Below are 23,723 nucleotides of genomic sequence, written 5' to 3'. Positions count from 1 at the left end.
AAATAAATAAATAAAAATAGATTCTAGGGCTGGGTTATATCTGAAAATAATGCACAATAAAGGAACGAGACATTACAATTATCTCAAATTTTCAATTACCTTTCTCCTTTCTGGCGTTTTAGGTTTCCTTTATATTCATCCCAGGTGCTCTTGTCTGCAAGATCACCAGATACAAAATCTTGAAGGTCTGGTCCATTTTGTAAAAGTTCCTTTTTTTCATCTGGCAAGGAACTTAACAGTCTGACTGGGCTGCATAAATATCTCCCAAATACCTAAAGAAAGAGTCATTATGACATTCATTTAGCGGAGTCCGGAATAATTTCATTTTAACCCATCATGACACCTAAAAGGAAGAGTAAAGCCAAAAAGTCATTCAGAAATTATGTCAAACTAGGAGCTCTAGTAGCCTAGGGGATTAGAATATAATACAAAAGAAAACTGAAGGAACCAAACCTAAAACAGGAGTTGAGTGTTTACTACTGAGTTTAGAATAGATTTGGAAATCTCTGGATCTAACATATATCACATTTTCATGTACTCCACCTACCAGGAACTAGATGTTTGTCTTTCAACAAGATTGAACTGCAATAACTGAAGAAGATGCCACAGTATAAAATTTTTCTAGTCCTGACTTGAATCAGGGACGTTTAAAGTGAAGTGTGTAGTAAGTCTCTATAGCTTTGAGAACAAGCGTAAGTATTGAAACGTGGAGGTTAATAATGCCCAGTTGGTTTCAGAAAACTGGAAGGGGGAAAACCAAGCCTAACGTTTTTTTTTTTTTTTTTTTTATTTTTTGTGTACGGAGTTTCACTCTTGTTACCCAGGCTGGAGTGCAATGGCGCGATCTCGGCTCACGGCAACCTCCGCCTCCTGGGTTCAGGCAATTCTCCTGCCTCAGCCTCCTGAGTAGCTGGGATTACAGGCACGCGCCACCATGCCCAGCTAATGTTTTGTATTTTTAGTAGAGACGGGGTTTCACCATGTTGACCAGGATGGTCTCGATCTCTTGACCTTGTGATCCACCCGCCTCGGCCTCCCAAAGTGCTGGGATTACAGGCTTGAGCCACCGCGCCCGGCCAAGCCTAACGTTTTTTACTTTCTAGGTTACATTATTTCTGTGTTTGAACATGGCAGTCATAAGCATAAGAAATCATGGTATTCGGCTTTTACATCAGAACACAAAAGTGCATGAGAGAGCCAAAACACTACAAAATCCACGAGTCTGCATATGCAACGCAAAAGAACCTTCAACAATTCAAAGAGTGCCTGTTAGGGTGTTGCACGATTGCTACTGCACTTCTCCATGTCTACAGCTAAAGCCTAGAGGACAAGTTTGTGTTCTCTGCGGCTAAAGTGTCTTATACACATTAAGAGTCCAATACAGAATAGCTATGTGGGATGCTTACTGCAGTGCTCCATAAATATTAGGTACAAATCACTCTAAGCAGAAAATAAGTCCTCAGTGCAGGCCCAGAAAGACTTTCAAACATATCGATGCCAGAGACTCTGTATCATGGGACTGGCAGGAGAATTAAATGAGATTACACGAAAAACGTTTAAAACTGCCGTTGGCTAAAAGTAAATGCTCAGTAAAAGCACTGGCCTTTATTATCGGGCGTAGGCGCTCTGAGAAGGAATAGGATCCCCCACCCCACGCCCAAACCCGCTTGCCCCGCCGCTCACCCGGAGCCCCAGGGTGCGGGTGGCATCTCTGCAGCGTAGAGACATTTCCTTTACAGGACTAGGGCAGAGGAAGGGTTGAGGGATAGCTAACCGCAGGGAAAAGACAGGTCGAAAATACGTCGCTCCATTTATGACAAAGAGTCGAGCTGCTCCACGATTGGCTGCTTTAGCCTTACGTAACGTCGCGTACTCATGACGCAATACGCAGGCCCCTCCCCTTACGGGATACAAGTACGTGATGAGGAAAGACGTTCCTTCTTTGCTGCGTTTACTGCGAGGTGAGGTTGTTTCTGTGCTCTGGGGGCATTGGGAATCCGAACCCATCTGCTCTGGGAAAGTCTGCGGTGCGGCTCCGACTCTCGGATCCCTTATCCGGTTTGTCCCCCACCTCGGCAAGCGCCATATGAGCCTGGCGGCGCCGGATGCAAGTCCTATTCTGGGCTTTTTGGCCTATTCCTGCCCCTCAGCCTTGTCGGGATGGCGCCGCCCAAATAGGACTTGCAGGGTTGGGCTGAGCGGCACTTCCCCCGCTGGTTCTCGTAACGCTCGCTTCGGGGCTGCTCCTTACAGCCCGGGACGCACTGGGGCCGGCTATCGGTTCCCTGTCCTATATCCTCCCCGGCACTTAGTCCGGCAGTCTCCGGTAGGAGTGGATCTCTGCTGTGTAGTTTGGTGGAAAACAGGCCTTACGTCGGCCTCACCCCCAGTGTTTGTATTTCAGAATGAAGACCATTCTCAGCAATCAGACTGTCGACATTCCAGAAAATGGTATGAGACTTGATGTCTTTTTCTTACATCTTTACTAGACGTTTCAAGCATTGTATGATCTGACTAGTGTGTTCTCTTCTAGTCGACATTACTCTGAAGGGACGCACAGTTCTCGTGAAGGGCCCCAGAGGAACCCTGCGGAGGGACTTCAATCACATCAATGTAGAACTCAGTCTTCTTGGAAAGAAAAAAAAGAGGGTGAGGTTTTTTTCTTTCTTCCGATAATTCAGTTGCTTGTTTGGAAGGTAGTTTATAACAGTATCACATTTGGTCGCTTTAACAATTTTCGAATTGAGGTTCAGTGCTTTATTTAGTTTTAAATGTCCAGAATAGCAGCCAGTTTTGCGTTAGTGAAACTGAAAAACCAGATTCTGAATAGCGGATTATATGAAGCTCAAATGTAGTAGGGGTCATCAGTGGCACGTCTTTATGGTGTTAGAAACTTGGCGTGTTTTCCTCGTGATTGCTTTGTCACAATCTTAGGAACTGGCAGTAGGTCTTTTAAACCTGATTTAATTTTCCAGAAGGGAAGTTTGTCGCAACTTGTACAAAGTTTAACTGTTGGGAGGATTTATAGGTGGTTGGATTTTTCCGGTTGAAAACCATGTGCTTTGATTAGGGTTAATTCTAGAATCTTAAAGTAATTCGGTAAGTGGTATGCTCTCTTTTAAGCCTACACATTTCTGGAAAGAATAATTTTTTGTTTTATTACAGCTCCGGGTTGACAAATGGTGGGGTAACCGAAAGGAACTTGCTACCGTTCGGACTATTTGTAGCCATGTACAGAACATGATCAAGGGTGTTACGCTGGTAAGCAGATGGATCAGGCTGCCTTGTTTTGGAAAGGGAGGTTTCTCACCTGTGTTTTATTTATATAGCATAAGTGTTTATTTCAGAGAATGGGTTATGCATTTTGTTTGGTGTAATGCACGACCTCTAGAACTTAGCAAAAATAGGCATCTCTGGGTCTTTAAGATTAAGTGATACAGCTGAGAGTAAAGACCAGATAGGTACAACATATTTGGCTTTTTGTTCTGTTTTTTGAAATCAAGGCTGCGGTCTCACTATTTTTAAACAGGAAATCTGCAGTTGCAGTACAGAGGACAGGCTTTGATTACTAGTCGACAATCAGCTCTCACCATCAGGACCCCTTGCTGGGATAGAAAAAGATGTAGTTTCTGAGTTTTCTCTCTGTTGCTGTAAATGTATGTCACTCTTCTTTCCAGCCCACTGTTTCTCCCCTCAGGATAAAAAGTTCATGCTGAAATGGTTTTCTTTGCATTATGCCTTCTGGAGTGCACCTGATAATGGCAACCTGTACATCTATTATAAATCTGTTAAGATTCCCCATCTACCCTTCCTCCCAGACTAAGTTCCTTGAAGGCAGGGGGGCTGTCTTTGGCTTTAGCCTCAATTCTTGCCATGTGGTGTACCTTAGTAACTCAGTAAGTGTTAGTCTAATGTCGCTTTGGGGTTCTCATTAAAAGAAGTTAGCATTGTTTACTGGGGGCATACGGGATAGTGAAATAAATGCCTCTGTAAGGAACTTGACAGTCCACTGAATAGAACAGTGTTTGTAAGGCTTGGTTCAGGTGACAGTTGTTAGAAAATCTTGACAGTGAGTGTTACAGTTTAAAATAAGTATAATCATAGAAAATTTAAAAACTATTAAAAAATACTCCTCAGCGGGGTGGGGGCGGAAAAAAATATTCCTCAGCATTGCTAATAGCTTATTTATTTAACATAGGGCTTCCGTTACAAGATGAGGTCTGTGTATGCTCATTTCCCCATCAACGTCGTTATCCAGGAAAATGGGTCTCTTGTTGAAATCCGAAATTTCTTAGGTGAAAAATACATCCGCAGGGTTCGAATGAGACCAGGTATGTGCATACCCTCAGATGGAATTGAGACATTTTCCTTCATGTTTTTTTCTCCTTCTCCATTTCCAGCCTCCTTCATACTTCCATTGGCTGGTGTTCTGTGTTTGCTTTGAATAAAACCGTATTTTAGAATTGTCTCTTGATTATGCTTACAACTGTTGGTGCTGTTTGGGGGTTTATATTATTATATTGATTACAGTTACAGAAAGTTGATACACTGGAGTAGTTTGCAGTGGTGGTTGTATTTCATTGGCAAATGAGATCTTAAAGACTTGATTTACAAAAGGTGTATATAATGGTGTGTATTTATGGAGCGCAACGTGATGTTTCAATACATGTATATTCTGTGGAATGACCAAATTACGCTAATTAACATATCCATAACTCCACTTCTTCATGGTAAGAACCTTTAAAATCTAAAGAAAACCACATGAATAATGGTTAATAGCTTAGCTTCAGTTTCAGCTCTCACTATCCATATTGGGCAGATCATCTCTCTGTAGCTTAAAATTGTAAACATCTTTGATTAAATGAGTTAAAGTTAAAAAACATAACAGTACACACGTAGTACCTAGTAAACACTGTAGATTTAAAAATTTTTAGAGTTTAGTGCTTTTTTATTTGAGGCATGGTCTTGCTCTGTTGCCCAGGCTGGAGTGCAATGGCTTGATCTCAGCTCACTGCAGCCTCCACCTCCTGTGTGCAGGTGTTTCTCCCACCTCAGCCTCCCCACTAGCTGGGACTATAGGTGCAAATTTTTTGTTAGAGGCAGGGTCTTTTTTTGTTTGTTTAAATAAATAAGGGGTTTCACCATGTTGGTCAGGCTGGTCTTGAACTCCCGACCTCAGGTGATCCGCCCGCCTTGGCCTCCAAAGTGCTTGGATTACAGGCATGAGCCACCACGCCTGGCAGAGGCAGGGTCTTGCTATGTTGTCCAGGCTGGTCTGATACTTGTAGGCTCAAGCAGTTCTTCCACCTTGGCCTTTTAAGGTGCACCTGGTTCAGCCTCTTGATGTATTTTTGTTCCATTGGGATGGGGAGGGGTGAGAAGAAGGGAGATTATTAGTATCAAATTAATGGCACTCCCAAAAATAATGCTATGATACTAGCTATGCTTAGCAACATTTAATGAGAACCCATATGTAAAAATAAACTAAGACTTGGTACAAAGCTTTGTCCAACTAAATCCTGCTATTTGAATATCTTAATTGCATCACCAAAGGAGTAACCACTATGGGACTGTGAATTATTCAAGTAGGAACACAAATAAAACTATGGTACAGCTAAGGCAGGTGCTGTAAAACCAAAATCTTTTTTTTTTTTTTTTTTTTTAGGGGGTGTTTCGCTCTTGTTACCCAGGCTGGAGTGCAATGGCATGATCTCGGCTCACCGCAACCTCCGCCTCCTGGGTTCAGGCAATTCCCCTGCCTCAGCCTCCTGAGTAGCTGGGATTACAAGCACGCGCCACCATGCCCAGCTGATTTTTTGTATTTTTAGTAGAGATGGGGTTTCACCATGTTGACCAGGATGGTCTTGATCTCTTGACCTCGTGATCCACCCGCCTCGGCCTCCCAAAGTGCTGGGATTACAGGCGTGAGCCACCGCACCTGGCCTAAAACCAAAATCTTAAAGAAAGGTTCATGGCCGGGTGCAGTGGCTCATGCCTATAATCAAAGGTTCATTTGGTGCATGGAGTTTTACATGGAATCAATTAATGCTTCTGCAATTTAAATACTTTTTACACAGATCTGGTTTTATATTGATGCTATGCAAATACTCTCTGCTTTTAGGTGTTGCTTGTTCAGTATCACAAGCCCAGAAAGATGAATTAATCCTTGAAGGAAATGACATTGAGCTTGTTTCAAATTCAGGTTTGTATGTTTACTATGTCTAATTATGCCTACAAGTTTTTTGATTAGCTTTTTAAATTATGAAAATAATTTAAAGAGGTAATATTCTGAAATTGTAAGTAGAGCACATAATGAAATACTTTTTTTTTTTTTTTTTTTTTTTGAGATGGAGTTTCACTCTTATTACCCAGGCTGGAGTGCAATGGCACGATCTTGGCGCACCGCAACCTCCGCCTCCTGGGTTCAAGCAATTCTCCTACCTCAGCCTCCCAAGTAGCTGGGACTACAGGCTGCGCCACCATGCCCAGCTAATTTTTGTATTTTTAGTAGAGACGGGGTTTCACCGTGTTGACCAGGATGGTCTTGATCACTTGACTTTGTGATCCATCCGCCTTGGCCTCCCAAAGTGCTGGGATTATAGGCGTGAGCCACCGCGCCCAGCCCTGAAATTCTTTTTAAGATTGGTTAGGCTGATGTATTAATTGCTTTATCTTCATTGCTGTAGCGGCTTTGATTCAGCAAGCAACAACAGTTAAAAACAAGGATATCCGGAAATTTTTGGATGGTATCTATGTCTCTGAAAAAGGAACTGTTCAGCAGGCTGATGAGTAAGACCTTAGAGGTAGGTTCTTGTAGTTTTGTTACTGCTTTAGTTGGATGAATGTCTTAATTTACTAAAAGACTTAAACCAGAGTTGTTATAATGGAAAATGGAGAGTTAAGGATTCTGGAACACAGTAAATTTGACAGAATAAGAGATGGAATTGGCGTGCATTTTACTGTGTGTATAGTTTACTATGAATAAGTCATAGTCTTGAGGTATGTTTTAGATTATTTAGAATAGTACAAAAAAAAGATTAGTACTTTTCTGGGCAGGGGCATTGATGGGAATTAACAGATATTTTTGTTTCTTTTTACAGTTGTCCAGCTACAGAAACACAAGATGCCTATCATAGCTAAGACCTACTTGTGATACTTAAATGATGCAATAAAAGACCTATTAATTTGGAACTTTTTCTTAAACCAGTTATCCTTTTTTTTTTTAGCTAGTTTTTCTCCCTCATGGAAGAAGGAGAATCTGGTTATTGAAGCAATAGCAAGGATATATTTTAGGCAAGAGGAATATTGTTTCAGTGACAGGCAAACATGAGGCCGTTTATCATTGCATATAGAACTTTGGGAATACCCTGAAGGTATCTAAATTTGCTGAGGCATGAGTTTGAATATTTGGTCAGGCAGGTTGTTCTAGTCACTTTTGAAAAAAACAGCTGAGGAGTGGAACAAAGTGATATAACATCAGTAAGAATTAGAAGGTGCATTTGGTTTGGTTCATGGTCTCAATAATCTTGTCCTTTACCCTACTTCTGCCATTTACTTCCATACCCTAGAACTTGTTTTTAAAAATTGGTAACCCTTCCATAATCTCTTAATTCCATGTGTCACACTTTAAATATGGTAAGAGACCACCATAACTAGACTTAGGTCAACATGGTGACTGACCGCCCCACCCCCAACCCTTCCTGAATTCTACATCTCATTTGATGGAAGCTAATTTCTCAGGCAAAATTTAACATTCATCCTTGATCAAATGCATCAGGAAAACATAAGTATCTTCATGGTAAGGTACATTCAGATACTTTATCAGAAAAATTAAAAGGAGAGCTGTAGCAACCAGTTGGAATATGTGTATCTAAGATCTTACAAGGTCTTGCTCAGTTGCCCAGGCCGAGTACAGTGCCATAGTCGTAGCTCTGTAACTTCAGACTCCTGGACTCAAGTGATGCTCCTGCCTGCCTCAGTCTCCTTAGTAGCTAGACCTACAGGCAGGCACTGTCAAATCTGTTTTGTTTTTAGTATAGATGGGGTCTCATATTGCCCAGGCTGGTCTTGAACTCCTGGCTTTAGGTGTTCCTCCCACTTTGCCTCCCAAAGGGCTGGGACTATAGGTGTGGGCCACCATGCCCTATAAATCTTAGATCTTGATTCAGGTGCTCTAACTGAATATATGATATTCAGGAATCTGATGATTATGTGTTTAGGTTTTTAAGAAATTGGAGGAAATGATAAATCTAGAAATAATCTGGGATGGGGTTGTAGGCAATGAATGGGATCAACATGAAACAAGGTCACATCCCCTGAAAGGTTGGGAAACAAGGCTTATATACAAATTTCTCATAATGTAGAAAATGAAAACCTGTATTTCACCTGGATTGCTGTGGCAGTCTTAACTGGTTGTCTTCCATTATTTTCAGCATCAACCCGGGTACTGGGTTTGAAATGGATTGTAGCACGTTTCAAATCCTGCAATGGGTTTTTTTTCCCTTTTTTCTTTTCAAAATAGCTTCTCCATTGCACCTGCAGCTGTTTTTAACCCAATTTTTCTGACTTCTGCACTATAGCTGAATTGACCTGGCTATTCCTCGATACCAAACACTGCCATTAAGCCTTTAAGTTGTTTTTTCCCTTTGGAATGCTCTCAGCTGAGCTGTGTGGCTAACTTGCTTACCTCAGGTCTATTCAGTGAATCCTGCCTTGACCCCGCTATTAAAAATAGTGGCACCTCCTCTGTTAGCTTGTCCTACTGTCCCCTTACCCTTCTCCACTTGTTTTTGTTTGTAGCATTTATAATTTAATATTTACAGTTTGCCTTGTGTATTGATTATTTGCTTTTTCCTGCTAGAATGTAACCTCCAGAAGGATGTAATTTTGTACTCTGGTGTATTCCAAGTATCTAGAACAATGGCATGTAGCTGTTTACTAAGTGAATGGTTCCTGGATTGCCAGGGACTCACTTAACAGCAGTGGGATTGGAAGGGAGATGTTTTGGAAGGTATTGACAGGATTTCAAAACAATATGAGTCTTGTAGGAGAAATTTCCAAGTGGCAATATTATAGTGGCATGGAGGTGTTAATGAGGATCAGCTTATGGGTAGTAGTTGCTGTGAGAGTAAATGAGGTTTCTCTGCATGAAATGGATTGGTGTGCTGGATGTGACCTTCATAGTTCTTAGAGGCTGGTTGTAGGTAAACCGATTTTTTTCTTTTTTTTTTTTTTGAGGTGGAGTCTCGTTCCATAGCCCAAGCTGGAGTGTGGTCATTAAATTTTGGCTCACTGCAACTTCCACCTCTCAGGTCCCTGTTCAAGCACTTCTGCCTCAGGCTCCCAAGTAGCTGGGATTATAGGAACACGCCACCATATCCAGCTAATGTTTGTATTGTTAGTAAAGATGGGATGTCACCATGTTAACCAGGCTGGTCTTGAACTCCTGACCTCGTGATCTGCCTGCCTTGGCCTCCCAGAGTGCTGGGATTACAGGCGTGAGCCACCACATCTGGCCTGATTTTTTTTTTTTTTTTTTAATTAAATAACTTGGGTATAATAAAAGAGCATAGTCCTCCTGGGAAAACTTCTTCCTTGTCTTCTGTGTCTACTATGGATAAGTACTTTTGCACTGTTTTTGTAAATTTTAGATGTGAGTGTCCGCATATTTTTGAGACGGGATCTTTGTCACCCAGGTTGAAGTACAGTGGCTAGATCTTGGCTCACTGCAACCTCTGCCTCCCAGGCTTAAGCTATGCTCCCACCTCAGCCTTCTGTGTAGCCAGGACCACAAGTATGTGCCACCATGCCTGGCTAGTTTTTTGTAGAGACAGGGTTTTGCCATGTTGCCCTAGCTGGTCTCAATCTCCTGGAGTCAAGCAATACCCCCCGCACCCCCAGCCTTGGCTTCCCAAAGTGCTGGGGTTATAGGTGTGAGCTATCACGCCTGGACCACCGTTTTTAAAAAAAACATACCCAGAAGTAACATACCAGGTTGGGATACAACTAGGCAGAAAGGGGTTCAGGGGAGGCAGTCTTGGGGCAGAGCCCATTTACAATGCTAAACATGTTCACGTTCGACAGTTCTTAAAATTGACTGGATTGTTAAATACAAGTAGTCAGCATGAACCAGTTTATTTGTAATAAATTACACTGAAAATTAAACGTCACAATGTACTGGCCTCATTTTTCAGAGGCTCTTTAAATACCATAGTTGTCCTATTTCCATGTTATAATGAATATACCATAGAAACAAGTTCTTTCACAACACAGCTCAGAAAAGCTTAAACTCCGAAGATCTTATCTATTTTATCCTTTCAAGAGCAATCAGCAGTTTCTCATCGGCCTTTGATGGTTTTTAGATAAGTTTATGATAAACCTGAATATTTAGTATGAAAGCATGAACCAGGTTAAATGGTTAACCTAATTTGTTAGTGGTTAAAAAAATCTTAAGGATTTTTGGATTCTTGTGCAATGACAGCTTAAAAACTGGTAATTCCCAAGTGGCAGAGAAGGAGGACTCTGAGTACTGGGTGAGGAACTTTATTATTTGGGGGAGTTTATAGTAAACCAGCAAGTTAGAAAAGGGGGACATGCTTTAAGTTGTTTTTTTTTTTTTTTCGCTTGTTACCCAGGCTGGCGTGCAATGGCTTGATCTCGGCTCACCGCAACCTCTGCCTCCTGGAATCAAGCAGTTCTGCCTCAGCCTCCCAAGTAGCTGGGACTACAGGCACACGCCACCATGCCCAGCTAATTTTTGTATTTTTAGTAGAGCCAGGGTTTCGCTATGTTGACCAGGATGGTCTCGATCTCTTGACTTTGTGATCCACCCGCCTTGGCCTCCCAAAGTGCTGGGATTATAGGCGTGCACCACCGCACCCAATCTAAGCATAAGCTCTTAATGTGAAAAAGACAAATAGTGGAGGTTAATGGATTTGTGAACTGTGAATATGAGATACTTTAATCAAAGTCCAGGAAGATAGAAAGCAAAACCTGAAAGATAAATTTCAAGTTTTTGTTATTTCTGTGGCTGACTGCATTTTTTTTTTTCCAGACATTAAGAGAGGTTAATGAGTTGCCCAGCTGACACTAAGAATTTTCACTGGAGTTCCTTGGTCAGGGTGAATCAATGTGTAGTACAAAGGGGAAAAAACCCAGCCAAGGGATTCTTTTAAATGACTTGGTGTTTGTATATAGTGTAATATAACAGAATTGACTAGTTGTATGCATAACCTTAGCACATAGTTCTGAGGGAAATATTAATACTTAAAAATTCCTTGTAAATGATACCTCAAAACTGCAAAGTTTGGGGTAGTGGGTGCAGCTGGGGGCAAGGAGACTAGAGAAGAGTTAAAGCAGAATTTTACTGTTTCTGTTTGGCAGGCCAAATAGCAAACAGATTTCTTGTCAGGTTTGCATTTATTTGAATTGACTAATTGTATTTTCTCTTTACAGTATCCTGGAAACTTGTTCATTAGCAATTAGAATTTCAATTGGGTACTGAATTTAGCCTCAGACATAGGTGGACCTAGACCATAATCAAAACTGCCTTAATTTAATCAGGTTTTATAACAACATTTCCTGTGACTGTTAAGGTCTAAGTTGCTGGAGTGAGCAGACAGGGACTAGTTACTGTGTGCAATGGATGTTAAATGTTGACTAACAGAATAGGTATAAATAGGTGCATATTTAAGTTTTCTTCCTCGATTGTTTAAAGTACACTGAACAAGTCTCAAAGACAGATTTCATTTCCCAAAATGTCAAATTATCCAAGTTCAGTTCTAGTAATTTACTTAACCCTAGCCCAAAAGGATGCTACATAAAACTAACTCAGACCATCAACATTCTGAATTGTTGCTATACTGCAGTATAGCAACTTTTTTATATTCACAGAGTTGAGTCTAGCTTTCCTTCATCCTGTGATCTTTCCATGAGATGACTTTTGGAAATTATGGGTTTTTTTTTTTGAGGGACAGAGTCTTGCTCTGTCATCGAGGCTGGAGTGCAATGGTGTGATCTCAGCTCGCTGCAACTTCTGCCTCCTGGCTTCCTAGTAACTGGGATTACAGGAGGTGCCTGCCACCACACCTGGCTAATTTTTGTGTTTTTAGTAGAGATGGGGTTTTGTCATCTTGGCCAGGCTGGTCTTGAATTCCTGACCCTGGGTGACATGCTCACCTTGGCCTCCCAAAGTGCTGGGATTACAGGTATGAGCCAACATCACGCCCAGCTGGAAATTGTTATTTTTTTTTAATTATTTTTTTTGAGACAGTCACTGTTGCCAGGTGCCAGACTGGAGTGCAGTGGCACAATCTTGGCTCACTGCAACCTCGTTCAAGCAATTCTTCTGCCTCAGCCTCCCAAGTAGCTGGGACTACAGGCACACGCCACCATGCCCAGCTGATTTTTAAATTTTTAGTAGAGATGGGGTTTCACCCCTGTTGGCCAGGATGGTCTCGATCTCTTGACCTTGTGATCTGCCCACCTCGGCCTCCCAAACTGCTGGGATTACAGGCATGAGCCACCATGCCCAGCTGGAAATTGTTTTTTTTAAGAATCAAATCTTCTAGTAAAAGATCACAAAGTAGATGTTCTGTAGATGATTTCCTTTTCTTTAGAAAAATGAAGGGCTTGATGCTCTTAAGAGTCTCTTGTAACTGGCTTAGACAAGCACTACTTACCCTATTATTGTATGTTTTCTTCCATTTTAGAACCACCTTGACCTAAAGGGGAAAGTACCTTGTTAGAAGTGACAATATATATTATCTATCACTGACTATCCAGCTTCTTTAAGGTGTTAAATCTCTGCTAAAGTGTCTAACAAAACAAAGTTTTGCTTTTTTTTTTTTTTTTTTAAGACAGTCTGAATTTTGCCCTGGCGACTGGAATGGCCCGATTTCAGCTCACTGTAACCTCCGCCTCCTGGGTTCAAGCAATTATCCTGCCTCAGCCCCCAGGTAGCTTGGATTACAGGCACCTGCCACCACGCCTGGCTAATTTTTGTATTTTTAGTAGAGACAGGGTTTCACTATGTTGGCCAAGTTGGTCTCAAAACTCCTCACCACAGGTGATCTGCTCACCGTGGCCTTCCAAAGTGCTGGGATTACAGGTGTGAGCTACCATGCCGAACCTGAAGTTTCACATTTAAAAAATAATTTATTGTACTACAAGTAGGTATTGGTAGAGACGAAAGCTAGAGCAGAATGACAGAATACAGTTCGTGAAACTTCAAGAAGCAATGTGTCATGTAATCTTCATAGCTTACTGTCAGGATAAAGCCTTTATCTTTATATCCAAGAGCTGAATTCACCGATGTCAACACCTAAGGGAAAGTTTGAACCATGCAGTAGAGACATTAATTATCATCACCTTGGTTACTGCTGTGTCTCATACTGTCTTTCTATAATACAGGTTTATCTCCTGTAAGTTACCAGCATATGGAACTGGAATGAATTTTTAAACTGCCTATCATGCAGACAATCAGTTTAGCTAAGAACTCTCTTGTGCTCTTTCTTTAATGGTATGTGTTGTAAGTTCTTTGCTTTCCAAAACTTTCTTCTCTTTTGCCTATGAAAAATGGTTATTAATAAGAGTAGAACCAGGGTGGAGAAGAAGCAACAACCTAAGAATATCAGTGGTTTCTTCTGCGCAAGGAATAAGCAGACAGTGCAGTCTGTGTTTCTTTGCGTCTGATTGCATCTGGAAGTACTGTTCTCAGAAAGAAAGCCGCTGCTGCTGATCACTTTGTTGTAAAACTGTATTGAGGATTTAGCTTTAAAATCAGATGTGAAGAATCCAAATCTGGGTTTAGATTTCTCTTCAGTCAGTTTGAATGCATAATAGCCTTTGATTCTGACTTTATCAATCAGGTATGCTGAAAAATATCAAATTAACATTAATCACAAATGGACTATGAAATATCTTTGAATAAGAATTTAGTTTTCATTGAAACAAGCTAAAATTATGCCCATAAAAGTAGTGATTTTTATTAGAGGTGGGTTTTTTTTTTTTTGGCATTTATTCTTTTATGATCTATATAAAGGATAAGGTGAAAATGTATATAATAATAATTTAAGTCTAAAAGCAATTTGTAGTAAAACTTTGATCCATAAATAATCCAAAAACTCTTGGAGGAAAAAGCAGATTTAAGCAGAGCCATGAAGGTTGAAACTTTGGTTTAAGGGGTCACAAGCAGAAAAATGTCACCTATTTGGCCTGATTCAGATGTGCTCGTGGTGCAGCCCAGGAATCACACAGTTGGTTTCTCCCACTCACTTTTGTTTGCTTAGGCTGCCATGATGTGATTATTTCACATTGCATGCCTGTATCTAAACATTTCATGTACCCCATAAATGTATACACCTACTGTGTACCCACAATTTTTTTTAAAAAAGCCTAGCAAGCATGCTGAAAATAAGTAATCCCAAAATAGATGACGGCGTTTATCTTGGTGAGTGAGATTTCAGGTGATTTTTAAAAAGCTTTTCTCCACGTGCCCAGTTTTCTCTAATGGGTGTATATTACTTTTATGGCTTAAAATTTTTTTCGAAGATCCCATAGTCCAGTTTTCAGAACAAAATTGAATTGACTGGACATGGGTGCCACAAATCCAATGTTGTCAGGCACAAACCTGCTCCGCTCATTCTTTGTTCATGTCAGGTAACAGGAATCTTGCTGTGCCCAGTGTCTAAAGGGGCCTCGCCCTTACCTTTCAGCACCTCCTGGAGGTACTTCTCCAAGTAGTACTTCCGGAGCTGGTCATCCTCCAGAGCCTGGTCGTCGATGCCGCTGGCCGTGATGTAAATGTCCATATCACCGTAGTTCCTCTGGACCCACCGCAGCAGCTTGCGCGCCCCCCAGGGAATCACAGCCAGGCGCGTGGGGGAGGTCAGTCGGGTGATGTCCTGCAGAAACTGGATGTCCCTGTCCGAGTCGTAGCGGCTGCCGGCCAGCTGCTGGTGCATCACGAACCTGGTGGTGAAGTGGTTGAGCGCGCAGAAGTCGACAGCGCCCTTGAGCAGCCTTCTCTTGGCCTCTGTGAGGCGCGGCAGCGCGGAGCTGGAGAGCCCCCTCCGGTGCTTGGAGGCGATGTACTCCCTCATGGCCGCGGGGTAGTCCCCGGTCTTAAAGAGCGGTTCAGCGAACCAGGCGATCTCGAACTGCAGGAAGCGCTCGGCCGCTGTCCAGTGCGAGTCGGCGTAGGGGTTGGCAGGTTCCGCCCAGTCCGCATGCAGCGACAGCGACACGGCCCCGCGCTGGGACGGCCTGAACTCACGGTCGTAGAGGTGCCAGGCCAGGGCGTGGGCCACCAGCAGGTTGTGCGACGCCCCGTAGGTGTCGTTGCCAGAGCGGTTGTAGATGTCGCTCAGCCGGTTAGGCTCGTTGATGGTGATCCAGAGTTTCACCAGGTCCCCCAGCTCCTGGAAGCACAGCCCCGCGTAGGCCTGGAAGGCCTCGGCTGTCCTTGGGTTCAGCCACCCCCCGCCGTGCAGCAGAGGGGCGGGGAGGCCTAGGTGGGCGTGGGTCGGATAGTACAGGGTGACCATCGCGGAGATGCCGAGCTTCAGCCCCTCAGTGACCAGGCACCTGTAATACCGCAGGGCCTGTTGGTTCACCACTGACAGGTTGCCAGTGGGAAGGACCGAGGCCCAGTCCAGAGCAAACCGGTAGTGGGTGACTTTCATCATTGCCAACATCTTAAGTTGTTTTTTGATGTTCACAAAATCTGTGCATTGAGCGGGTCGTGTTTTCAGCCTCACCCCTTCCACTCGGTGCAGCAGTCTGTTGCCGGTGGCGTTCCACACGTACAGGTGAGGATCGCTGAACTGTGGGGATGACGCCACAGACTCGGGCTGTGAAAAACAAGCTCAGGTCAGGCATGCGCTGGCAGACAGGCTCCTAGCATAAGCGGTTTGCGAGGCCTGATCTTTTTCTGCTTCTCACTGACCAAAGAAGAGAGAAACGAGGTATGTGCCCTTCATATGGACCTGGCTGCTCTGGCTGTTCTGGTGATGTCAAGCAAAGGCCTGATAGAACAGCCTCTCTTCCAGGTTCCCTGCCCTGTTTTGTGTTGTATTGTTTCGTTTTTGAGACTGAGTCTCTTTCTGTTGCCCATGCTGGAGTACAGTGGTGCCATCTCTGCTTACTGCAACCTCTGCCTCCCAGGTTCAAGTGATTCTCCTGCTTCAGCCTTCCAAATAGCTGAAATTACAGGCATGTGCCACCATGCCCTGCTAATATTTTTGTGTTTTTAGTAGAGATGGGGTTTCACCATGTTGGCCAGGCTGGTCTGGAACTCCTGACCTCAAGTGATCTTCCCACCTTGGCCTCCCAAAGTGCTGTCATAACAGGCGTGAGCTGCCTTGCCAGGCCTCTTCCAGCCCTTGAAATCTGCCAGGGAGACCAGAAAACAGGAGGAGCCACACCCAGGCCCTGGCTTGGAAAACAAGTTGTTTGAGAAAACATTGGGAAGCCATTTTCCAGTTCATTTGACTTTAAACCCCAGGTTATATGGTGGGATTTGATGTGAGTCTGTTCAAATGCCTCAGGAAATTGGCTTGGTACCCTCAGTTAAAAGCAATTACAGAAGATAGATTCTAAACCCTGCCATAAATAGAAGACAAAGTTGAAATTCCCGTTGTAGAGATTTCACTGAGAAGACAAGGCTAGTTGACTCCAGGCACAATTCCTAAAAGAGGCTGGTGAGATAGGGTAAGCAATGACTCCTTGCATTTGCTGAATGCAACTCTCTAACTTCTATTTGAAAAGTCCAAGTGATATCTCATTTGCATGCATCATGTCTTCCCGACCCATGTGCCTGTGAGAACATAGCATTGATTCATGCCACAGAATGCTGATACATTTTCTATGCTAGGCGTTTGGGTTATGGGTGGAAAGGACGGTAGAATACCCACAGAAATCCCCAAGGTTGACACTTGGATCTGATAATGTCTCATTCCCTGTCTCTCCACGAAGGAGTGAGCCCTGGACGCCTGTTCTAGTTCTGCCCTTTTGAAACTCAGGCTTGGCAACTGTATAGTGATGGAGTAATCTCAGCCCCCTCACAGGTGTGCTGTGAGGACTCAGTGACTCTGGGAAGGTGCTCTGGCAACTCTAATGCACTATACAAACACAATGTAGTCATGACTTGCGTTTCATTTTCCCTAGTGGCAATAATTGCCTACTAGGCCCTTGAGTCTAAATTAAAATAAAGCCCTTGACTTAAAAACATTTGCAAATTCAGGATTAATAAGGGAAAATAATAGTTCTGTACTTGTTTTAAAGTTCATTTTTTCCCCTCATGACTGAATTTAAACACACCAGGGAAAAACGATAATTAACCTTTGGTAAATATTTTCCCTCTAATTGTTTTTTCGTGTGTCATCTTTCATAGTTTAATTACAAAACCATATCGTTGCCCATTTGCCATCTGCCAACCAGTTATCTGGAACATTAAACTAAGAGAACATTGATCATGTGAGCATGAAGTTAAATCTGCATATAATTTATTTGAGTAAAATCTTCCTAGCCGAGATGGCCAGTTTCAGTGTTTTGAAAACTCAGAACATCATGGTAGTGAAGGATGTTTATAAAAGGCAGTCTTGCTATAGGGCAAGGCAAAAATCAAATAAAAATGTATCTTACATTGAAAACCTTTAGAAAACATTAGTCTTAGCAAGTGTGTATGATTAATCTGCTAAGATATTAATTTTCTAGTTAAAGATGATACATCCCAATCCCAACCCTAGCTCCCAGAGCTTCTTTCTAAAATCCTATTCCCCACCAAAAGGACCCTGTACTACTTGGAGAAATGGCTTTTTCCAAGAGAAGAAAGATGAAGCTGGGGCATCTTTTGCCAGAAAATAAGGAAATGCTTAAAAACTGAAAGGAGCCGGGCGCGGTGGCTCAAGCCTGTAATCCAAGCACTTTGGGAGGCCGAGGCGGGTGGATCACGAGGTCAAGAGATCGAGACCATCCTGGTCAACATGGTGAAACCCCGTCTCTACTAAAAAAACAAAAAATTAGATGGGCATGGTGGTGCGTGCCTGTAATCCCAGCTACTCAGGAGGCTGAGGCAGGAGGATTGCCTGAACCCAGGAGGCGGAGGTTGTGGTGAGCCGAGATCGCGCCATTGCACTCCAACCTGGGTGTGAAACTCCGTCTCAAAAAAAAAAAAAAAAAAAAAAACTGAAAGGAAAATGTAGAAAAGACAGGAACAGCTTGAGGGGGTCCCATTGACTAAATCTGAAACAATTTGATCATCAAAAGGAACAATATCATGACAATAATGAATTATAAAACATCAAACTTAAAAGAATCCAGCTAATAAATGTAGAGGGAATAATATGATTACTACAAAGGAATAGTTAAGGCAAGGTTCATGAATGAATGTTTAAACCATGAAATGAAATGCTGAGGAATAGGATATTCACAGAGTCCCAAGTATCAACATCAGATTACTTCTTTTTTTTTTTTTTTTTTTTTGAGGTGAAGTCTTGCTCTGTCGCCCAGGCTGGAGGGCAATGGTGCGATCTTGGCTCTAACTTCAACCTTCACCTCTGAGGTTCCGCCTATGCAACAAAAGCAAAACTCCATCTCAAAAAAAAAAATTTTAAATTAGCCGGTGTGGTGGCGCATGGCTATAATCCCAGCTACGTGAGAAGCTGAGGCAGGACAATCACTTGAACCCAGGAGGCAGAGGTTTCAGTGAACTGAGATCGCACCGTTGCACTCCAGCCTGGGCAATGGAATGAGACTCTGTCTCAAAAAAAAAATAAATAAAGTCAGTAGTGTGGAATTGTAAAGTTCTAAAGCATTGTAGTTGGAAGACAGACCTAGGTGACCTGGGCAAGTTATGTAACCTCCCTAAATTTCAGTTTCCTTGCCTGTAAGGTGGGGGTTTTAAGATTAAGTAGGTTGGATGCAGTGGCTTGCACCTGTAATCCCAGTACTTGGGGAGGCTGAGGCAGGATGTTTGTTTGAGCCCAGGATTTCCAGACCAGTCTGGGCAACGTAGTGAGACTCTGTACAAAAAAATCAAAAAATTAGCTGTGCATGGTGGGGTGAACCTGTAGTCCCAGGTGAAAGCTGAGGTGGGAGGATCACTTGAGGCCAGGAGGTTAAGGCTACAGTGAGCTGTGATTGTGCCACAGCACTCCAGCCTGGGTGACAGCAAGATCCCGTCTCAAAAAAAAAAAAAAAAAAAAAAAAGATGAAGTATAGAGAAGGTGCATACGTAGAGCAGTTAAATCACTGTACATCTGGAAGCTTAAAGACAGTATGTTAACAGTTCACCAGCACTTGTTATCTGAGTTGATAGGTTTTACTTTCCTCCCCTATAAAATGAAGAATTTGGAATGGGAGGTCTCTGAGGTCTCACCTGGCTCTAAAAGGTGATTTCTTGATTTCCAGGTAGTGTAGATATTAATAATAACAATGGCCAAGTGCGGTGGCTCACGCCTATAATCCCAGTACTTTGGAAGGCCGCAGAGGATGGATCATGAGGTCAGGAGATTGAGACCATCCTGGCTAACATGGTGAAACCCCGTCTCCAAAAAATTAGCCAGGCATGGTGGAAGGCTCTTGTAGTCCTAGCTACTCAGGAGGCTGAGGCAGGGGAATGGCTTGAACCCGGGAGGCAGAGATTGTAGTGAGCCAAGATTGCATCACTGCATTCCAGCCTGGCAACAGTACGAGTCTCCATCTCAAAAAAAAAAAAAAAAAAAGTAATAACTAAAAGGTGGTCTCATTTATTCACCTGGTTCTAAAAGATGAGCACCTGGCATGTGCCCAGCACTTCTCTAGTGAGGCATATAGCAGATATCAAAGCCCAAGACATCTTTGATCTCATGAGGCTCGCATTCTAGTTGGGGAAGACAGGTGTTAAATATGAAAGATATGGAAAGCACATATTATGTTAGGTGGTGGCTAGTGCGCTGTAGAAAAGCAGGAAAGGAGGATGAGAAGTGATAGGAGGGTGATTTCTGGAGTGGAGGGAAGCCTTATGGAGAAGGTGAGATTTGAGGAAACAGCTGAAGGCAGTGAGGAATGAGACGTGGGGAGGCTCCATTGGGATATGGAGACCTCATAAGGCAAATTACCCAACTCTCTGAAACAGCAAGAATCAATTAAACAAGGCTTTTGGCAAAACAAAAATCTAAAAACAAATTTCTCTATCATTTTGACGTTACTGTTATAACAAAAACCTCATACAAAAATAACAGTTAAGTTCCTGCTAGACTGTATGCTTCTTGAGAGCAGCCTCCTGACCTGTCCATCTCCATCAGCAACTATGAGCTCTGGCCCATGAAAGGCTCTCAGCATTTATTTCCTTCTTTCTCTCACTTCTCTTTTCCCAGCTCTCCTTCATAACCTCCAAACAATTGTGGTGTTTGATATTGTCACAGCTATCTCTTAGCTGTCATTGAGTAAATGAAATAGTGTGTGCTGTTTGCCCCAGTTTACGGTTAATTTGGAAGTAACCACCTACCTTAAGAACAGATTCAGTGACACCCCAGGAGAAGTCACAGGGAAACTGACCCTGCACATCTGGCGTGGATTCTTTTAAAGAAAAACCATTTTCTCTTATGATCTGTTTGTAGTAATGTGCTGAAGACTTAGGTTTCCGCTCTTTCTGTTTACTATTAAAATCCACATAAAATAATCCTCGGCGGGTGTTGTAAGTATCCTGCCATTCAAAGCCATCCAGGAGAGACCAGGCAGTATAACCAAACACTTGTATTTTGTCTAACCTTATTGCTGCACAGAAAAAAGAAAGGAGAGATGTTCAGAGGCCTAAACATTCTAGTTCGTGTTTACAATTTCACTAACGTGCCAGAGGGCAGCATATTGTAAAACCAACCTTTTCCCTAATTTTCAGGTCTGCTGTATTAAATAGAAAATTCATGTTTGTACTTCAAAGATGGCAATTATTTTCATCCAGACTGGTATCCCGACTCCCCCCACTCCCACTTGGAACAAGTGAATGTCACACTTAAAGGATCACATTTTAAATATTCCTGGCTGGGTATGGTGGCTCATGCCTGTAATCCAGCACTTTGGGAGGCTGAGGCGGGAGGATCACAAGGTCAGGAGTTCGAGACCAGCCTGGCCAACATAGTGAAACCCTGTCCCTACTAAAAATATAAAAATTAGCTCAGCGTGGTGGCGGGTGCCTGTATTCCCAGCTACTTGGGAGGCCAAGGCAGGAGAATTGCTTGAACCCCAGAGGCGGAGGTTACAGTGAGCTGAGACCATGGCACTGTACTCTAGCCTGGGCTACAGAGCGAGACTCTGTCTCAAAAAAACAAAAAACAAAATTCCTGAAACTTGGTGTGCAAATCTGTGTCAGAGGGCATGGTAATTTCCAGAGTTCTTTGGGACCAATGCAGATGTCTGCCAGTGACCAAGAGTTTCTTATTTCAAGTTTGAGTTGGTTCTTGTTTGTGGATAAGCTACTCATTCTAGGAAACTATCCTTCAAGGAGTTAAAAAAAAATCTGCTTTTAGAATGAACATATGTGAATGTAGACATAAGGAGGTAAAAGAAGAAAAGTGATGTAAGAGAATGGGAACTGGCTGGGCTGAGGAGCTTACCCTACTGTGCTCCAGGGAGCATGCTATTGGGCAAGTTTCTTGGCCTCAGTTTCCTCATTTGTAAACAGAAAAGATTGGAAAATAGAATCTCTAAGGACTTTTCTAGGTTTAAAACTCTGATTCAATAACTTGTAGGAATTGTGTAAAAATGAAATACGAAAATCAACAGGCTGGGCACAGTGGCTCACGCCTGCCCGGCACTTTGGGAGGCTGAGGCGGGTGGATCACCTGAAGTCAGGAGTTCGAGACCAGCCTGGCCAACATAGTGAAACCCTGTCTCTACTAAAAATACAAAAATTAGCTGGCGATGGTGGCGGGCATCTGTAATCCCAGCTACTTTGGGAGGCTAAGGCAGGAGAATCACTTGAACCTAGGAGGCAGAGTTTGGAATGAGCTGAGATCACACTATTGCACTCCAGCCTGGGCAACAAGAATGAAACTCTATCTCAAAAAAAAAGGAAAAAAGAAAAGAAAATCAACAGCAGCAGTTCAAACAACAACTACCCAAATTAACCATGAATCCTTTTTCTTTCTTAAAATATTTCTTTTTTTTTTTTTTTTTTTTTGAGACGGAGTTTCGCTCTTGTTACCCAGGCTGGAGTGCAATGGCGCGATCTCGGCTCACTGCAACCTCCGCCTCCTGGGTTCAGGCAATTCTCCTGCCTCAGCCTCCTGAGTAGCTGGGATTACAGGCAGGCGCCACCATGCCCAGCTGATTTTTTGTAGTTTTAGTAGAGACGGGATTTCACCATGTTGACCAGGATGGTCTCCATCTCGTGATCCACCCGCCTCGGCCTCCCAAAGTGCTGGGATTACAGGCGTGAGCCACTGCACCTGGCCAAAATATTTCACTTCTCTCATAAAAATGCCTCCTCATCTCCGCATTTTTGAGATTTCATCACTGACATTTTTTTCCTAAAATGAGGAAATTCCAGGCCAAGAGTCTCCAAGAAGATAAATATGTTCAACAGGCCCTGGTTCTTGTCCATGGCTGTTGTAGGGTCCTCAGGAGAGGTGGAATGGTAACACCTGGGAAATGGACACCCCTCCTGCCCACGTGCATGGCATTTGACCCAGACCCCGTAGGCAGAGCCCTCGGCCTTGGACCCCATGTGCGTGACCCGTAGGTGGGCATGGCTTGGTTCGATGCTGCTCTTTCCTGCAACTTAGGGCAGCAGGGGCTTGCTTTCCCTCAGGACCCTCCCTGAAGGCTCTCTCCAGAAACACCTGGGATTTTCCTCCTGTTTTGTGACTTCTAAAGAGAGCAACAGAATTTTAGAAAATCCACAGAGAATTCCTTTATATGAGAGTGCAATAGAGCCCAATTCCAGGAAACAGAACCATCGTAACCTGAGCTTGTCTTCTGCTCCCTTGTTTCTATCAGCCACCTGTAGATGTCACTACTTGAGTAATAGAAAAGGAGAGAGAGGCTGGGGGGGACCAGAAGTCTCAGGGAGCAGTAAAAACAACTCATTTTGTCTTCAGACGTTTTCATTATATGGTCATGTAATACAGTATGAAGATCACCATTTCAAGAAAAACTTTCAACATCTTAGAATAAAGTACTACTGTTAGGAAACTTAAAGCAAATCTCTTTTAGTATGGTGTCCTTTGTAAATAATGAAACAGCATCTTCCTGCCAGTTAAGGATGTAGCTCTAGTGTGAAAGGATTCTGTTCTCAAACTTTTATTTTAAAAAGGACATGGGAATAACATTAAAAAGTGCTCTCAACATTGGACAATACAATGGCTGGGCACGGTGGCTCACGCCTGTAATCCCAGCACTTTGGGAAGCCAAGGCAGGTGGATTACCTGAGGTCAGGAGTTCGAGGCTAGCCTGGCCAACATGGTGAAACCCTGTCTCTACTGAAAATACAAAACTTAGTTGGGCATGGCGGCAGGCACCTATAATCCCAAGTACTTGGTAGGCTGAGGCAGGAGAATTGCTTAAACCCGAGAGGCAGAGGTTGCAGTGAGCCGATATCGTGCTGTTGTGCTCCAGCCTGGGCCATAGAGTGAGACTTTGTCTCAAGAGAGAGAGAAAAAAAAGGACAATACAAAAGCCCAGGCTGGGCATGGTGGCTCACGTCTGCAATCCCAGGACTTTGGTAGGCCGAGGTGGGCAGATCA

At 43.1% G+C, this 23,723-nt stretch overlaps 3 protein-coding genes across 5 annotated transcripts in view; 1 reads left to right on the top strand and 2 right to left on the bottom strand.

Moving 5' to 3' along the window:
- LIAS (lipoic acid synthetase) overlaps positions 1-1,841 on the bottom strand; it is a 20,083-nt gene extending 18,242 nt beyond the window's left edge. Inside the window, exons 1-2 of one of the 2 annotated variants that reach the window (XM_032273960.1) lie at positions 1,684-1,841; positions 100-272 (exon numbers count right to left, since the gene is read on the bottom strand). In XM_032273960.1, the coding sequence (XP_032129851.1) occupies positions 100-272; positions 1,684-1,728 (218 nt within the window). In that variant the 5' untranslated portion in view covers positions 1,729-1,841. The remainder of the gene's footprint in view (positions 1-99; positions 273-1,683) is intronic. The other variant, XM_032273961.1, reaches the window with a different exon arrangement.
- Positions 1,842-1,868: 27 nt separating this feature from the next.
- Positions 1,869-12,879, top strand: RPL9 (ribosomal protein L9). Of its 2 annotated transcripts, none has more exons than XM_032273965.1 (8): positions 1,869-1,961; positions 2,405-2,451; positions 2,534-2,649; positions 3,166-3,261; positions 4,199-4,331; positions 6,122-6,202; positions 6,687-6,803; positions 12,862-12,879. In XM_032273965.1, exons 1-7 carry the CDS (start codon positions 1,876-1,878, stop codon positions 6,791-6,793), a joined length of 666 nt encoding a protein of 221 aa, XP_032129856.1. In that variant the 5' UTR covers positions 1,869-1,875; the 3' UTR covers positions 6,794-6,803; positions 12,862-12,879. The 2 variants fall into 2 exon arrangements, with proteins under 2 accessions (XP_032129856.1, XP_032129855.1); XM_032273964.1 differs by lacking the exon at positions 12,862-12,879 and adding an exon at positions 7,101-7,206 and having other exon boundaries at positions 1,870-1,961.
- Positions 12,700-23,723, bottom strand: part of KLB (klotho beta) — a 36,516-nt gene continuing 25,492 nt past the window's right edge. Inside the window, exons 3-5 of the mRNA XM_032273956.1 lie at positions 20,489-20,757; positions 14,708-15,851; positions 12,700-13,873 (exon numbers count right to left, since the gene is read on the bottom strand). Of these exons, the coding sequence (XP_032129847.1) occupies positions 13,485-13,873; positions 14,708-15,851; positions 20,489-20,757 (1,802 nt within the window). The 3' untranslated portion in view covers positions 12,700-13,484. The remainder of the gene's footprint in view (positions 13,874-14,707; positions 15,852-20,488; positions 20,758-23,723) is intronic.

This window comes from Sapajus apella, unplaced genomic scaffold (assembly GCF_009761245.1).
Source record: "Sapajus apella isolate SASKATOON/1434 unplaced genomic scaffold, GSC_monkey_1.0 scaffold5, whole genome shotgun sequence".
In the NCBI taxonomy this organism is placed as follows: Eukaryota; Metazoa; Chordata; class Mammalia; order Primates; family Cebidae; genus Sapajus; species Sapajus apella.
Note: the sequence above shows the minus strand (reverse complement) of the source record. Positions and strands in the feature narration are given on the sequence as shown.

Bases quoted from the DNA above. Each gene is read 5' to 3' on its own strand.
- RPL9 (XM_032273965.1), top strand. From the start codon at position 1,876: ATGACGCAATACGCAGGCCCCTCCCCTTACGGGATACAAGTACGTGAT. The intron at 1,962-2,404 runs GTGAGGTTGTTT...TTTGTATTTCAG, and splicing joins TTTGCTGCGTTTACTGCGAG to AATGAAGACCATTCTCAGCA. The intron at 2,452-2,533 runs GTATGAGACTTG...GTTCTCTTCTAG, and splicing joins TGTCGACATTCCAGAAAATG to TCGACATTACTCTGAAGGGA.